Source organism: Sparus aurata, unplaced genomic scaffold (genome assembly GCF_900880675.1).
Source record: "Sparus aurata unplaced genomic scaffold, fSpaAur1.1, whole genome shotgun sequence".
Taxonomy (NCBI): Eukaryota; Metazoa; Chordata; class Actinopteri; order Spariformes; family Sparidae; genus Sparus; species Sparus aurata.
This window is the reverse complement of record NW_022045125.1, coordinates 51,581-68,325: the sequence shown is the minus strand read 5'-3', so window position 1 is coordinate 68,325 and position 16,745 is coordinate 51,581. Positions and strand designations below refer to the sequence as shown.

Sequence of the window (16,745 nt, the reverse complement as noted above, 5' to 3'; positions counted from 1 at the left end):
CATCTCTTATTATTTGGCATGCAGGTCAAGCTTAGCTAAGCACTTAATCATCTGTTACCTTTGACCCTTAAGGCCCCCACACACCGCCCAGACGTCCAACTGCCTTATCCGACCACTCTCCGACCACTCCGTTGCCTCTTGTCTGAGCCGTTCGGCAGAAAAGTTGCATTGAACACACCGCTTCGACGTGCTGCCTACTCCACAGTAGCGTGTACGTTCTGCGCTTGCGCAGATGCAATAAGCGGGTGGCACTTGTGCTGTGAGTTGTAAACGAGAACCTTATGCACGCAACTCTCTTTACTTTCGATCAAAACGAAACTTAACTATTTCCGATAAAAACAGCTGCATACTAAACATGCGGCGAGGCATTACCAAACTAACACAAATTAATTCGTCCTGAACGGACATAACAACTAGTCTGGTGCCACTACTGCAAAACATGAAAACGGGGAATGACGGAACGGAGTGCATAGAAAAACAAAGCGCACATAGTATTCCATCCCTCCCACACACCGCGCTGATTCGCCAGCACACCGCCAATCAGAACAGCCATTCAGCTGGCACACAACCAATCAGAGGATCCAATGGCTCAGACATCCGACGGCCCTCCTCCTCAGACTTCGCATGCTCAGTCGGATCCGACAACGTCCGCGCGGCTCCGAAAGCTTCCGACAGAGCCGAACACACCAAACATATTTGTTCCCGACCTCGTCCGAGTCTCTCCAAATGCTTCAGACGTCCAACGGTTGGGCCAGTGTGTTCCTGCCTTTACAGTTGGAAGCTACCTCCTGGATTTCTATTCACACAATGAAAATCAATTGGTCATGACTGAATTCAAACTAAGTGGGTCAGTCATGATTGAATCTAAGTTAAGTAAGTCAGAATGTGTTGTCCTCCAGACACCTCATATTCCCCCCTTCGAGACCTATTAGGTCTTGAAAAAAGGCACAACACATTTACTATGATTTACCTTGCCTAATTCCTGTTGCTGTGTTTGTCTGTTTTTAACAAAGGGCTCTTCATCCAATACTATTACTAAGATTAGAGTTCTATTTTGCACTGCAATTTAGGGAAAGTTAATTAATTTCTTGTTAGGTCTTATAGCACCTTATTTTAAGTTATTTTATGTTTAGATAACTAATTATTCATCCTAATTAGGTCAAATTCAGCTACTCTTAGCCTCTTGTAGGACTCCCCTCAGGTACACTCCTTTTCAGTAAACTCTGAAAGGTACTTCTTATTCTCGAAATCTTTGCTTATGGCTTCTCATGTGTAGTTGTAAGGGAATCCCACAAATCAGCTGTTGCATCCTATTCCAAAACTCTACCCCTCTAAGGAGTATTAAAAAGAAATAGGAAACCTTACTAATCAACTATGGAGAATCCACGCCTTCAAGCCAATCCAGGCGGGGAAACTCCTTTTACAATTACCAATAACCATGTATCTTCTAATTGAATGACCATATGCCAAGCGGCCATTGAACTCCAAACCTTTCACAGGTCCTATTTTAAACTATTGCTAAAAAGTATACATCGCTGTGTGATGTTATAAAGATTAAAACCTAGTTAAACAATTATATTATTAAGATTATTGCTCATTCCATGGTTCATTTGCAATTAGCACAAGATTACAACAGAACACAACCACTTTTCACATCATAATGTATGGACATGCATTGATAAGAGAACAGAAATGTATCTAATTCTACATAATATAACAAATCAGCTGAATTCTCGCTCTTCAGCAGCGTTTATGTGTAATGCGCATGTTGTCAATGACATTCTGAATCGATGCACTCTCTCTCTCAGTCCCGTCCTGTCCCTGGGCAGGTTAATCTCTCCGCTGTCATCCTGAGAAAACCAACCACTATCTATGCAAACAAAAATCAGATACTCTATATTATGAATACAACATCTGTCATTATTGCTGTGTGTTCTAGATCAGGCATGTCCAAACTCCAACTCCAGGATCTGAAACGGCTCTCAATTATTTTTCCCCTTTACTTCTATTTTGCTTTGTATGGCATGTCATGTTAATCTGCTCATATACATCTGTCATGTCATACTAATTGCCTGATGTAGCATAGAATAACAACTGTGCAACCCTAATTTGCTTTAATTATCATACATTTTCCAAATTTCAAAGTTTCAATCTTATATCTTACTTTCAATCTACAGGTTTGCCTTAATATTCTGTATTTATTCTTCCATTCCCCCCTTCGTCCACCCTGATTCTTATTTCAAAGTTTGGACACCTCTGCTCCAGACAACACTACTGCCTTCTTGTCATCAGCAACTCATCTGTTATTTCATTTACAAACTAAGTAATAAACACCAAATAACATTTTTATTTAACTGTATTTTGCTTAAATTCTCTGGAACCGTCTTCCCTGCTGCTTCTGAACCATGTTATGAATTGGGGTCACCAAATCTTCTGTCTTATTCATTGCTTATGAGGACATTCCCAACACCTTCCCTTGGTGCTCCATTACTTCCAACTTCTTGTCCCTGGAGAGATAGATGTAAGAGCAACTGTCTTTGGAGCTGCACTGGGTCAGCAAACCTGTATAAACATTATATTTGCATACCACTACACAGACAGGTATACGTTAATGATATTTGAAAGTTAGTGCTGACTGCAACGTCCTTCCCTGTTCCTAGAAAGAAAAACCTCAAGTTATTTCCACATTTTCAGCTGCCTGAGCAGACATATTAATACATATTGCTTATGAGGCATGTGGGGATCCATTGGTTGGATGTTTTCCAGCAGAATCATCTGAAAAGAAACCGAGTTTGTGTTAATGAAGGGTGTGTGTCAAACAATTCCTAGTTAGTTTAAAGCAGTATCGACCACTTCCAAACATGGATGTGGTTCTCCATCCGGACCTGTATGAAGCCAAACTAATGTGTTTAAGGACTGTACATCATTTCAGCGTGACATGCAACATTGTTAGTAGCACCTTTGTTAGTTCCACACTCATGCTTTGATTAAGTGAATAATTTTCTCCTCCGGGAGAAGCATGCAAAACACGAACAGTTAGATAACACATAATTATATCAGTTATGGCCATAACTTTTTGGAAAAGGCAGCTGTTACCGCCCTTTGACAAATTTTCAAAAACTTCTCAAGGATATCAATGGTTTGAGAGGCCTTATCAAGCTTGATCTAAGTCAGTAATTTTAAGTCAGTAGAGGTTATCTCTGCCTCACAAGTCAGTCAACGTCAGTCTTGGTCAAATGTTTCCCCCATGTGTGAAGTCATACATGAGTTTAGGAGATCTCCACTAAATTACAAATCCATGGACAACAATAGCCTGTAAAATCCAATGAGGCAATCGTTTGTTTTCTTTTACAATTTTTGAACATCCAAGATTGTCTGGATGTAATTGGAACCCAATTCATGACCCTCCGGAGTATAATAGCGCTTTAAATTTGTAAAATAAGTTGCAACTTTGTCCTTCAAGCTTAAGGACTGTTTTTTGCCAGAAAACAAAGTAGAGACATTGTCTCAGTTTAACTATGCCCCTGTATAGGAATACCTATACACAACCATTGTTCGCCTCCGAACATGTGCACTATCACACAATGACCACTGATGTTCCCCTCCCAGTTACACACAAACAGAGATGGATTGGAGAAGAAAACCCTATGGCATCTGCATCCAAGAATAAAATTCACCATTGATAGTGAAAGCAACCCAGAACTGTGAGTCAGGATGACCAGGAACACAAGAATATGCATTTGTTAAATCAATAGCTGAACCGTCTGATAGAATTTTTTAACATTAATATTACACCATCTGCTGGATGCTGCCCAGCTCCATTTAAGACCCTCAGATGTTTTAATATACTCCCCCATTTGATTTATTTTTCAGGCAAGATTATACATGGCGAGATTTAGCTATTCAACAATGGTACCTTGATTTATTATAGACCGAACAACAAGAGCAATGACTGCAACAGCTTTAGGGCTGAATGGATGTTTTCTTTACGTATTCTACAAATTAACTTTGACTAGACATTAACAGAATTCGCAGCATTTATATTTCCAAACTAAACTCTTACTGAAGGCCATCAAAACTATCAAATATTGTTTAAAGCAATGCTTAGTCTCAGCTCACCCATTGTTTAAGTGTACTTGTGTGTCTCATCATTATTTATGTCTAATTTTGCTCTTGTCTTTTTGCTGCTCATTGCTCTGTCCTTCTTTAAACATTCTTAATGTTACTTTTCAGTAGTCACACCCCATTTGTCTGCCCTTATTTCATTTCATTTCATTACTTTTATGTATTTGTCACCAGACTCGCACTGTTGGTCCTGTAGATTGGCTCAGACCACGTGTCCTTATTTTTTTTCTCTCTAGTGCCTCCTCCTACTTTTGCCTGTCGGAGACCTACGTGACATACACCTCCCTTTTTATCTTCCAAATGGGATACATTCTCTCAAAGTATGCTTAAGCGTCACGCCATCTATGTGAGCGGAAACGCTACTACCCAATTTAGGCATTTGTGTTGGCAGATTTTGACAATGCGATGTTTCAAAACGGCATTAATTTTTCGCAAATATCCTGGCATTGAGGGGATGATAACTGTTGTTGAATTCCCAATTTCTGTAGAATCAAATTGTATTTTATCCACAAACTCTTTCCCCTTATCTGTAAATATGTGATCTGGAAGTCCCCATCGGCTTTATGACCTCCCAACCTAAGAACTTGGCAACAGACTGAGCATCCTTTCACTTGATGGGACAAACCTCAGGTCATTGCAAAAATCCATCTACACCTACTAGCCTGTATCTCTTTTACCTTCAATTGGTTTTATCATGTTAACAAAATCCCTAACTAGCTCACACATGTAATCTCTTGGAGTCAGAATATAACCATCACCCCTTTTCTAACATTATTTTTGTAATTGTACATTTGTTTATAACATGATCAATTTGTTCCAGTAGGTGTGGTGCCCAAAAACCTACTTTTTTTAGATTTTTTCTCTTTTCTCTTAACCTCCCCCCTTGCAACATGGGCTTGCCCATTTGCTTTCTGACACCAGCACGTGATATCTTATTCTCTGGGGTTGGCAAATGTTCAATAAATTCTATTGTGGTGTCCATTGTTAACTTGACCTTTTGTTACTTGTGATAGTCCTTGAGCCCAGACCTGGTCAAGACGTACGTACCATGATTCAAGAAATTTCCTCAATTATAATTTATGTCTTTTTTGTTTATGTAATTACGTCACTTCAATATTGACAAATCTATCGTGACCCTCTTTTAATATGTTTTATTGAATCTGTTTTATCATTTTCACTAGTGGCCTGACTTGGGAACCCTCTTTTTGGAAAATAAAGGCTGATTCATCCAAACAGTAAACCGGTTTTGCCAGTTGCTTAGTGAGCCAAAGCTCACTTTGGAGACCTTGTATGCGAAAAAGTTGCATCATCTATGTGGTCCAATTCTAAACGACAGTTTTTTGTCTATCACACTCTGATATTCAGTTCACCCCTCCTGAGTGGAGCTCCTGCTGTATTTATTTTATTTACCCTTTGCTGTATTTATTTTATTTATTCAATTACTTATATTTATCCTTCATGTATATTTTACAACCTGAACATTTTTACTGATTTATTTTGTTTTCTTTTTCTTTTTACTATTAGTATTTTAGTTCCCTTCAATATTTTAGTATGATCTGGAATGTAAGAAGTTTTTAGCTAATTTTTTTTCTTTTAATTTCCACTGTACAAAATTAGACGATGCATGATGTGTGATGTTTTTCCTGTACGTGAAACCAAACAATTCTAGGATTCAACAGTAAGGTGAACGCTGCCCAAAGCTCAACTTAAATATAACACTGTAAGGTACATAGCTTTTGGAGGAATGTGAGCCACCAGGGCATGCAGATCAGGTACATCTGCTGGAAAATCAGCAACAACTTCCTTCACTTCTCTTAAATCTTACGCAAAGAGATAAGAGTCATCTGATTTCTTTTACAGGCAACAACGGTGTGTTGCTCTGGGGATTCTGAGTTATCCTCCAGACATTCTGTTGTAGCAGCCCTTTAACTTGTGGTGAAATCCTCTTGGATCGCCTCCTCCTTCAGTGAATACTGGTTCCTCCATGGAGGCCAGGCTCCATGCTTGGTTAATTTCATGAGTCCGATGTCCGTGGTGTGTTGTAACCGCGAACATTCCAGAACCTGTAGCACCATCTCCTTTTCCAGCCATTCGCATCTTAGTTGACACTGAACATTGATTTCTGCGTCAGGTGTACTGTCTGTGATTGTCCCCGTCCTTGGGCAGAGGTTATCCTGTTTATGAATCTCTGGTCTGTAGTATCCCCAAATGGCAGAGTTTCTTTTGTTGGAACAGAAGTGGCTTCATCCGAATCACGTGGGATACCTCCCTCAGTGTCCTATTATTTTCCAAGATATTCATTTTCGTTTGTAGTTGCTCCTTGTGGTCCCACAATTATGCAAGTGGAGCTGAGCAGAGTTTGTTTTGATTGCAGACTCATTCATCCATCAGATCCATTCATCTGAACCCGACCAGGCAGCACACCAAAGTACTCGATTCCTCCGCAAGCATGTTCCCTATCTTCTTTCCTATCTCCTTTCTATCCCTAGTTTGTAAACAACTTCCAGGTAGTTAGCTCTGTCTGCCTTTTCTCTTATAAACAGTAATCTTTTCGCTGACTGGGACTCCTTATGAAAGGTCCTGTCACAGAGATCTGAGTATCTGAATAGATGATGAGTCAAATTATTGAATTACTAAAAACTAAAGAGTAAATGACCACTGATTTATCACAACCGAGCTTGCTTTACTTTGAAATGTAGAAAACAGCATGTTGAAGTTATTATATTCCTGCTCTTTAGGGTATCACTTTGCACTCGGTTGTACTGAAGGTGATGGGTTTAGAACTCATCATTGTGTTCTTCATTTCAAAGTTGGATGACCATCATTTACCATAAGGAGGGAACAGTACTGTATCATCTTATTTAGAGGCCCTGCTACATGTTTTATCCAACTACCTTAACAATATTATCTTCTTTAGCAACTGTAATTTTGTAACTCGTTCATTATAGTCCTATACTGTAGACATTCCCACTATAAGAATCGTATTGGGAAAGAATGCTTTTCAAGCCAGTGTCCCTCAGAAGTGGAATGGCTAAGCTAAACTATCTTATCTCTTTAGATATTTTCCAAATTTCCTGTTTTTTAATGTTCTGCAGTCTGAATGTAATTGTGATTTAGGATCATATTGTGTATACTCATATATGTTATGTTCAGGGCATCATTGGAAAAGAGAGCTTGTACTCAATCAACCTTCATATCCTTTAAAACAATGTTAAAGAAAAGATCATTAACTCCATCCAAGGGGTCACCTAAATCAAATTAACCAAGTAGAAATTACTTTTTTGAACACTGTGTCACCACAACTACTATCTAATGGAAAATGGAGTAAATTTTGCCAACCTCAGAGAAAACCAGTAATATATTGCCCTGAAACCCCTGTTACTTTTCTCAACTCTACTGTCTGTGAGGACACAAGAAAATAGATACCTAAAGGTCCACCAGTTCCCTCTGAGAACCAACAAACTGTTTCTGACGTCTGAGCTAGTCTTCCCCTTGTTTATGTCCTTCAACAATTATAAACCAATTCAGATCCTCAGACCTCAGATCCTAAATTCAAGGTTAAATCAGAATATAAACTCAAATAATAAATCACTATCAACAGCCTATCATATTAGCGGGTCAGTCAGTTGCCAAGCTTCACTCCTAATTCTTCCCTTACTTGGTATTCCCCATGTATGTGCAAAACGCTTTATGTGTATGTCACTGTTGTAGCATCAAATGTATGTGTTTGCATGGGGTTGTGTTTGTGTGTGTGTGTTTCTGTCTTCATAGAATTATCTCACGGGGTTGTATCCGTGTGTGTGTCCGTGTGCGTGTGTGTGTGTTTGCGCGTGTGTGTGTGTGTGTGTCCTTAAAGAGTTTGTGGATAAAGTCGCACTAGCCTGACAGATTTAGTGTGGGTCACCCAGGCGGATGACATCAACCGATGTAACGGGTGTTACATCTCTTGTCCGTCCCCCGGTTCCAACTTAAGATGTTACGCTTCTTTCTTGGACTCTCGCGTCCCCGGTGTATAGAAAGAAGAGGACAAAAGACACAAATGAAGAATATTATTTTGTTCATGGAGCAAGGCAAAAATGTCACTCTTTTATCGTCATCCTAGTAATATAACATTGTACAGGTTTCGTTTAACATTATTATCATTTCATTAATGCAGCTCCTGTTTATTTCAAACCCGTAAAGCTTTTCACCGTTATACTGATTACCTGTATCTTAAGTGTGGGAGGGGGAGCACCTACACTCTTGCAGCGGCGCTGTCTCTGTCCGCGCGTTCACACACCAGCTGCTCAGCCCCCCTTCTCTGCTTCTCAGCGGACATGCGCACTCTGAACTCCTCTCAACCGCAGAGAGACTGAAGTGATCTGGATCGGCTCATTGTCAGTTATAAATTACCACTTTTATCTGCCAACATTCACACAAGCATTTAAGATAAAAAAAAATCACGCCTTAAATGAAAGATATAGCTAGACTCACAACCACTATCATTGTTTATTAATTTCAATTTAATTATTTGCTCGGAGGTGGTGTCTTTTAAAGCAAAATCAATGTATATTTTGTTTTACTTCCTGTACGAAAATATCCGAGCCCTATATGTCTAACTAAATGGCTTTGGATAACCCCGAATTCCCCAATATATTTAAATACCCAATCCTGTCAGTACTGTGGTTTGGTGTTTGTCACACTACTTTAAGCATGCATATTTAGCTGTCTCCTGTCTTCAGATCTTTAAAGATTTATATGTTCAAATTTGGCGTCAAATTCTTGTACCTACTTGTAGCTTTTAAATTTTGCTTGCTCAACTCAATTAACTTATCTTTATCTACCTCACTACTTCCCACTCTAATATGTGGGGCTATAGTGCATAAAGTCCAATTTTCATACTTTGACCAGCTGCACCAGTCAATCAAATAAACAATTGTCCGTACGTCCACAAATGCCTACTCAGCGTACTCACTGAACCTCTCTACTGTGAAACAAATCAATCATCCTCCTCAGGTAATCACATCTCCCCCGCTTGATTAAGACAAAGAGCACCCTATTGGACTCCTCTGTTCCACATTCAACCAGGATGCCTTTAATCTTATATTTGAATTGCTATCATTTTTGACTACTTTCTTCCTCTTCTCCCCGCCTAATTTCCCCTTAGCTTTTCCTTACTGCTTCTACTCCTTCTCTTTTATGTGGGTAATAGTGCTCTTTGTGCATATAAATAATAACTTTACTAACAGGTATCTCTTCATGCCACCAAGTCCTCCTTTTCTTTCTTAAACAGTCAATTTATCTCAATTAATATATCCTCTATGTGAAATCCTTTATCTTTCACAGTTGTTCATCTCTGTTCTCATGTGACAGTGACGAGACTCACTGTCACCTCTCAGTTGCAGAGCAAAGTACAACCCACTTAATCACATCACTGAGAAGTTAGATGAAACATTCCACATTACTACATTTGTATGATTTATTTATGTATTCTTATATCTGTTATATATCACGTTATCGATTACAACACTTATGCATTGTATCTGATATATTCTAATAATGCGCATGTATATAAATTACTTATACTCCCTTCTACAGACAAACAATCAGCTTTCCCATCAACTGTAAGCTGAATTTCAACCCCCACACGCAGCTTTGGAGGACACAATGGGCACAATCAACACTGAACACTTAACACAACCGGGCTGGCCCCTACTTTTTCCTTCTACTCACACACATAGACACTTATTGACTAGATAGACAGCTGAATTTCATGACACCTCCTTCAACTTGGTTTGTTGGACTCAGAGTACGGTAAACCGTCTCTAACAGCCCACCAAGTGCCATACCGCATTGTTTATTTTAGAGTCCACGAGCGTCCCGTGGACATGCCGAATTTTCTATTGTCACAACAGCTTGGTTTGACATAACATTTCTCTCTCATTCTACTTTTTCGTGGTCTTCTGCCCTGGCCAGGCTTCCCTACTCTTTTCTACTCTTTCTACCCTTTTTACTCTTTGAGACTGAACCACACAGAACAACGACTAATGCCTCGCAAGTCCGATAGTATAAGCTCAACGCCTTGCCTGTTACAAATCTTCAGCGGCTGGTCACCAGTTCTATCACTTCTGCGCAGCAGTTTCTCTTCTTTACTTCTCTATTTGAGACAACTTTAGCGCGTAGGAAATAATGACCAATCTCACGCCTGTCTTAGGACAATATAAGCTTAGTGTCATACTTTTCTACTGTCTGCACCGTATTCCTAATTGATTCATAAATCTCTACCGCATAAGTTTCTCTTCTCTTAATTTAGAAAATTTAGACAGAACCGTATCATCAAACTACACACCTTTTGCCCGTTTCTCCCCCCAATTTGGTACTTTACAGCCTGACATTGGAAAACATACTCACAGTTCTGTCCAGAGCCTGAGTTTGACCCCAAGAGTGAAAATGCTCACCTTGTTTGCCGGCTGGGGTGAAAGTCAGTCTCTGGGCTCCTGCCGTGCATCCAATTTGTCAAAAGCGATCCTGTTCGTGACGCCACCTGATGTGTCTGGGCTTCCCTCTTCAAAGGTGTCGGCGTGTAGTTCGATAATAAAGGATACTGCGGAGGCAAGGCCGGGTGGAAAATAGAGCGATCTTTATTTAAACAAAATCTAATGCCTTGAGTCCGGGATCAGAAGCGGCCGCATTCTGATATTTTCAAATCTGTGGACAAAACAATGCCAAAATGCTTGTCCTCTGCTCCATCAAAACCTCAGCCTGTGCTCTTACAAGGTTTTTCCAAATGCCCCCCCCCCCCGTTCCTTCTGTCAGGGCCTTTTTTAAGAGTCTCTCCTCAAAGTCACCCACTTCTTCTGATTGGTTCCCTTGCCAAATTACTTAACAGGAGACAAAGGGGTTCTATCTGTGCCTAGTCATCTCTTATTATTTGGCATGCAGGTCAAGCTTAGCTAAGCACTTAATCATCTGTTACCTTTGACCCTTACAGTTGGAAGCTACCTCCTGGATTTCTATTCACACAATAAAAATCAATTGGTCATGACTGAATTCAAACTAAGTGGGTCAGTCATGATTGAATCTAAGTTAAGTAAGTCAGAATGTGTTGTCCTCCAGACAGCTCACCCCGCTATTCCGAAAAGTCTATTGGGGAAACCCCCCCCCCACCTCGAACAGACACAATCAGAAAGGAAACGGAGGCTGCGCATTTATCCTTTTTTCCTTTGTGGGTTCAAACGGATCATGTGGCTGATTAACCGCAAAACAAGCCTACTTCATATTAATGACATAACGCTCATTATGCTTCAGCTGGACAAATGGCTATGTTGAATTGAAATTATTTTATCATGCTAAATATCCGAAATTGTATGAAAATTGCTCCAATGCGTTATACCGATCTTCGTGCATATTCAGACACAGCCTGATATGGGTTCTGAGCAAAGGAATGTCTGTTTTCTCCCCCGGTCTGTTGTCAGCAGGAGCGGGGGCTGCAGGCTCGCGCCTGGGTGAAGTGGGCTCAGGCCAGAGTTCAGCCGAGAGAGAAAAAATTTGCATTTCTTTTGCTCTGTGGGAGATCTCCCACAACAGAGTGGATGAGAAAGCAAGGGGGACAGATCTGCCCAGCAAACATCAGAACGCAGAGTGCAGCCTTTGTCTGTGACCTGGTTCAGCACCCTGGACAGCTGCCTGCCTAACTGGATGTGGGAATTTGATGCATTTGAAGCCGCGACATTTGGTTTAGAAACGTCATATATAATAACATTGTTTCGAGTCGTAAACAGTTCTGTAAGTGGAAGAAATAAGAATCAATTAGGCTATTAGTGTTAGTCCTTCTTCATATAAAGTTGTGTTACAGTCGCACAGCTGGAGACCGCTAACAAAGTTAGAGACAAGAGAGACAATGAATGTAATCCCGCGAAATGATGTGCGGTCAATATGACCGCTTATGGCTGAAATAGGTCAAACAAATCACATTTTCTTTTCCTTTTGTGTAATTTATATAAAAACTATTCTCAATTAAAATACAGACACTTTTAGAAAAATGGTTAGAAGTCTGTAATGTTTGCATTTTGTTTACATCGCAGATTGATAACTTAGGCTAATTGTGAAAATGTTCAAAGTTATTATTATTATTATTATTTCACATAAACACACACACAGCAAGTATAATGGTACTGTGCTAGGTATTCTTTTCGTGGTTCTTGGTGCTTGGAGCAATATTGTTGTTGTGGCATGGTTTCGCAATGGTGGTTTGTCGGAATGTCAGGCTGTCCCCCCTGGGGGGTTGTTTTGTTGTTTTGTGTTGTTTGTTGTTGCTGTTGTTGTTGTTTGTGGTTTTGTTGTGTTGTGCCTCGCGCCGCCCCGTTGCCAGATGATTTCGTGTACTACACGCGGTATTTGGCTAAGTCATAGTTTTGCCAAGACTAAAGCTTTTGTGCATTAACTTCTACCAGTGTTTCCCCTCTAACTCTGCTTTACTCTGCCTCCAATGACCTCCCGTGCCGCGACCGAGCCGAGACCCCGCTCCGGCTCCACCCGCCCGGCGCTCCTCCGAGTGCCGACAGGATTGCCAGCTCTCCGGCGCCCTGGAGCGTGGCTTCCCCGTGCACACCCCTCCTACTCTGACTTTGTCCGTGTTACAATAAACACTCCTTGCATCCAGCTACAGCCTCCTGTCCGCTTCTGGGTCTCACCTGTGCTAAAGACACCTAACATTAACAGATCAAAACAGAGTAAACGGCAGCTATCCGGTATCAGATCCACGCTCCTGCCTGCCCCAGCCAGCCCCCACACACCGGCCTGTTGCCTGCGCAGCCGCGCGGGAGGGGACAGGAGAGACAACGGCGCTGCTGCAGAGGAGCCGTGGACTGCGATGACTCTGAGCAGCATGTGAATTACAATATAATCTATTTCTCGCCTTTCCCCCGACGATCTGAATAAGTCGCTAAATTTGTCGCTAGTCGCTTTTTAAAAATAATGTCGCTAAAAGGGTCTGAAAAGTCGCTAAGTCTAGCGAGACAGTCGCCAAGTTGGCAACACTGAAGAAGAGAGGCCGCTGACGTCACTCTCCTGCGCCGCTTGGGATTTTGGACCTTTTTTTGCGGGGGGGGCGGGCTTCAAACCAAAAAAGCAGTTTTCTTTGTCTTTGTGTAACAAAATGAGCAGTTTTGAAGAAGAAAATGAAAATGCAATCTGGATGATTTATTACTAATTTTATTTATGAGTCAAAAATGCAGCTCTGACTTTGAAATGAGAAAGCATTTCGGCTAATGCATTTTAATTTTCAAATTTGACATTTCAAATTGAATTTTGGTACCTATTTGCTGGGCCATCTTTTGAATATAAAATCTTAAATGTCCTTTTCTTTATCATTTGAATTAAGTTACAAAATGAGCAGTCTTGAAGAAGAAAATGAAAATGCAATTTGGATGATTTATTACTAATTTTATTTATGAGTCAAAAAATGCAGCTACATTCTGAAAATGAAAAAGCATTTCTGTAAATGCATTTTAATTTGAATTATGGTACAAATTTGCTTCCACAGTTTGGAGTGCAAAAATAAATTGCGATTAAATGCGTTATTTTTTTTGTCGTTATTTTTTTTTGTCGCGTTATTTTTTCTGTAATTAATTAATCGTAATAAACGCGATAAAGTCCCAGCCCTAATTTTTATGCTTGCATTACAGATATAGTGGAAAGGAGAGCACTACTAACATGGTGATCCTGGATATCAAAATGCTCTCAGGATTTGTACCAGACCCAAAGTCTTTGAAGAGAGTAAGCTATTTTAGTAGTTAGTTAAATTTTAAACTTGCATTATTGTTGTTGATGTCATAACAACGGGATGACATAGCTGAATATCATGTCCTCACAGCTCAAAGGTGCCCAGCTGGTGGATCGTGTAGAACAAAAGGAAGATCACATTCTTGTGTACTTACAGAGGGTGAGAGGAATTCACAGTGAGTAACAATTAATGATGTTCTACACATTTGTTACTGATTGTGTTGTCTGTTTTTCTTCCAACAGTTATCAAAGGACATACATATCAACAACATCCTTGAGATTGTACAGGAGCACCCAGTGCAGAACCTGAAGCCAGCTGTGGTTAAGATCTATGACTACTACCAGACAAGTAAATCAGATACTCTCCTGCAGTCCTCTCTAATACTCTGAGCAATCATCAAACACTTGAGCATTTGTCAGAATAGCAATCTCTGACCCAAGTGTCTATCGTCTGATGACAGTTTAGCCTTTGAGAGCAATGGCCAATGTTTTGAGGTTGTAGCCATCAGATATCCAGATAACGGACATCAGGGCCAAGACTTCCTTCTCCGTGCCCAGGTCAATATTTACCGTTCGATAAGCACCTTGAGACAAGACAGTAGGAATTATGTAGATGTTTAGAAAGCAATACAAATTTAGACCATCATCAAAGAATACCCAAAGAATCACAAGATTGTATTTCAGTCATTCTCTTCAATCTCTTTTGCTCTACACATTGACTGTTTACCTTCACTCAACCAAAGACCGTCTGTTTAAATGGAGTATCAAGAGAGTACATTTGAGTATTGTATGTTGCTAATGAGTTAGACTGTTGAGTAGAAAGTTCACTCCTTTTTTTGTTTATCTCTTCCATCTCTCTTCTGCTAGGTGACCAGGCTGAGACAGAATACACATACCCTTGTGTTGCAGGTAACAATCTGTAATAACATACAGAGGCAAGTCCAAGTCGTTATATATATGTATATATATATATATATATATATATATATATATATATATATATATATATATATATATACGTATATGTATATATATATATATATATATATATATATATATATATAAACATTTCAACCACAAAAAGCAACCACTGTGAATTATCTTTTCTTTCTTTCACAGCTTGAAGAGTGACGTGTAGTCCGTCCTTAGGTGGTCGCTGATATTCCAGAATTATTTGATACCATTATGAACTTTGTGTAATTCAATGTCTGTTTTCTGGAATTGTGCACATACAGTTAAGACTTATTTGCTCGTTAACGAAAGACATGCACAATGGACAATGAAATAAAGTGATCTAAATCTCGACCTTGCAACTACTATTGTGTTTCACTGTTTTTCCACAGTTTCTCTTCTCTGCATTCATCATATATTTCATCCAGTGTTAAGGTTATACAGGTCAGCCCTTCTGTGAAAAGTGGATATATGTCAAGAAAAGTAACAATTTGCACTTATGGCTTTCTTGGGTTTTTATTATTTAGGTAAGGTTTAGATGACATTACTTGAACTGTTTGTCCATTAAAATGCTGTTTGTTAGCTAGTGGACGTGTCATACTCACATCCACGGAACCCTCCAGGGGACAGTAGCCCCATTCACACTGCCGTTTGCATGCAAGGATCCTGCACTAATTCTCCACACCCTCCTCTGTGTGAAAGTTTCAGATGCGGAGAAGGGGGAAATTTTGCTCCGGCGCTGATCTGCCTCTGGAGGTAGTATCAGGGCTGCATTATTGGTGAGCTGTCCCAGTGTGAACGCATAAACCCGAGGCGCGGAGCGGGGGCGTGTCGGTTTGACTAGTCTGATAACTGCACAGGTCTCTCGCTCAACCCACAAAGCAACATTACATGACCAAACAAAAGTAACGTAGTAGCTGTAACAGTCTTTGGCAACTTATAGAGGAAAAAAAATACCACAGCTTTACATGGAGAAACATCCGTCCTCCCGACTGTCCTACCCACTCTTTATCACATTTCTGCCCGAAAAAACAGCATCTGTCACCAGCAAAGAACTTTAACTCACCGAGTGTTTGTGATGAAAATAAATCACCGCGACCATCAGCCCTCCCAACCAAGACTTCAGGGAACTTTCCCCCAGAAAACAGCCTCCGTCCCCCTGAGTGAGAGTCAGACAGCGCCAGTTTACTGATGGTTATTATGGAATTATGTAATTTAGCACAAAAAACTTAACTTTGTCACTTTCCAGAATGTTTGGTGGGTCAGGATCTCAATCACTACACATTATAACAACATCCATATTAATATAAACTGTCCACGGATTTAGATTGACTGGGGGACACCTGGGAAGCACCGACGTCATCAACATGACGTGTACGGTCACGCCTCTTTAGGAGCCGCGGCGCCGGCTCCCTGTGTGAATTACCTGGCGGTATGGCGGAGATGCTTCGCTCTTTGTGAATCACCATCGGCGGAGAATTGGCAAACCACTATAGGCAAACCACCGCTCCAGAGATAATGTGTGAAATGTGTCAAAAAAGCTAGTGATTTCCCCAATCCTGTTCTTGCTTATACCAACGACCTGAGAGGTTCGGACAGTGTGAGCATGGCCGTGAAGTGTGCAGTTAACACAGCATTGGTCGACACTTCCAACAGCCACACCCATTTTGAGGTAGAAGCAAAGAATCTGAACAGTGGTTTGAGGAGCCCTTTCTCCAGATAAACATGAGGAAGACATAAGAGCTCCTCATAGACTTCTGGAGGAAGGTTGACCCTGTTCCACAGTTCTTCCTTCCTCAGTCTTTTTTTCATAAACTAGATAGCCTGATTTCAGAACTTATCTGGAATAAGAGGATCCTTAGGCTGCGCAAACAACATTTGCAAAATAACCAAAGCAACTGGGAGGG

The 16,745-nt window shown here is 40.5% G+C and overlaps 1 protein-coding gene across 1 annotated transcript in view; it reads left to right on the top strand.

The window, feature by feature from the left end:
• The window catches only part of LOC115577862 (pregnancy zone protein-like), a gene marked incomplete at its 5' end in the record, with an annotated part of 87,015 nt that extends 71,899 nt beyond the window's left edge, over nt 1-15,116 (top strand). The window contains 5 exons of the mRNA XM_030410745.1: nt 13,791-13,881; nt 13,979-14,047; nt 14,131-14,236; nt 14,755-14,796; nt 15,007-15,116. Of these exons, the coding sequence (XP_030266605.1) occupies nt 13,791-13,881; nt 13,979-14,047; nt 14,131-14,236; nt 14,755-14,796; nt 15,007-15,011 (313 nt within the window). The remainder of the gene's footprint in view (nt 1-13,790; nt 13,882-13,978; nt 14,048-14,130; nt 14,237-14,754; nt 14,797-15,006) is intronic.
• Between the last annotated feature and the right edge of the window lie 1,629 nt (nt 15,117-16,745).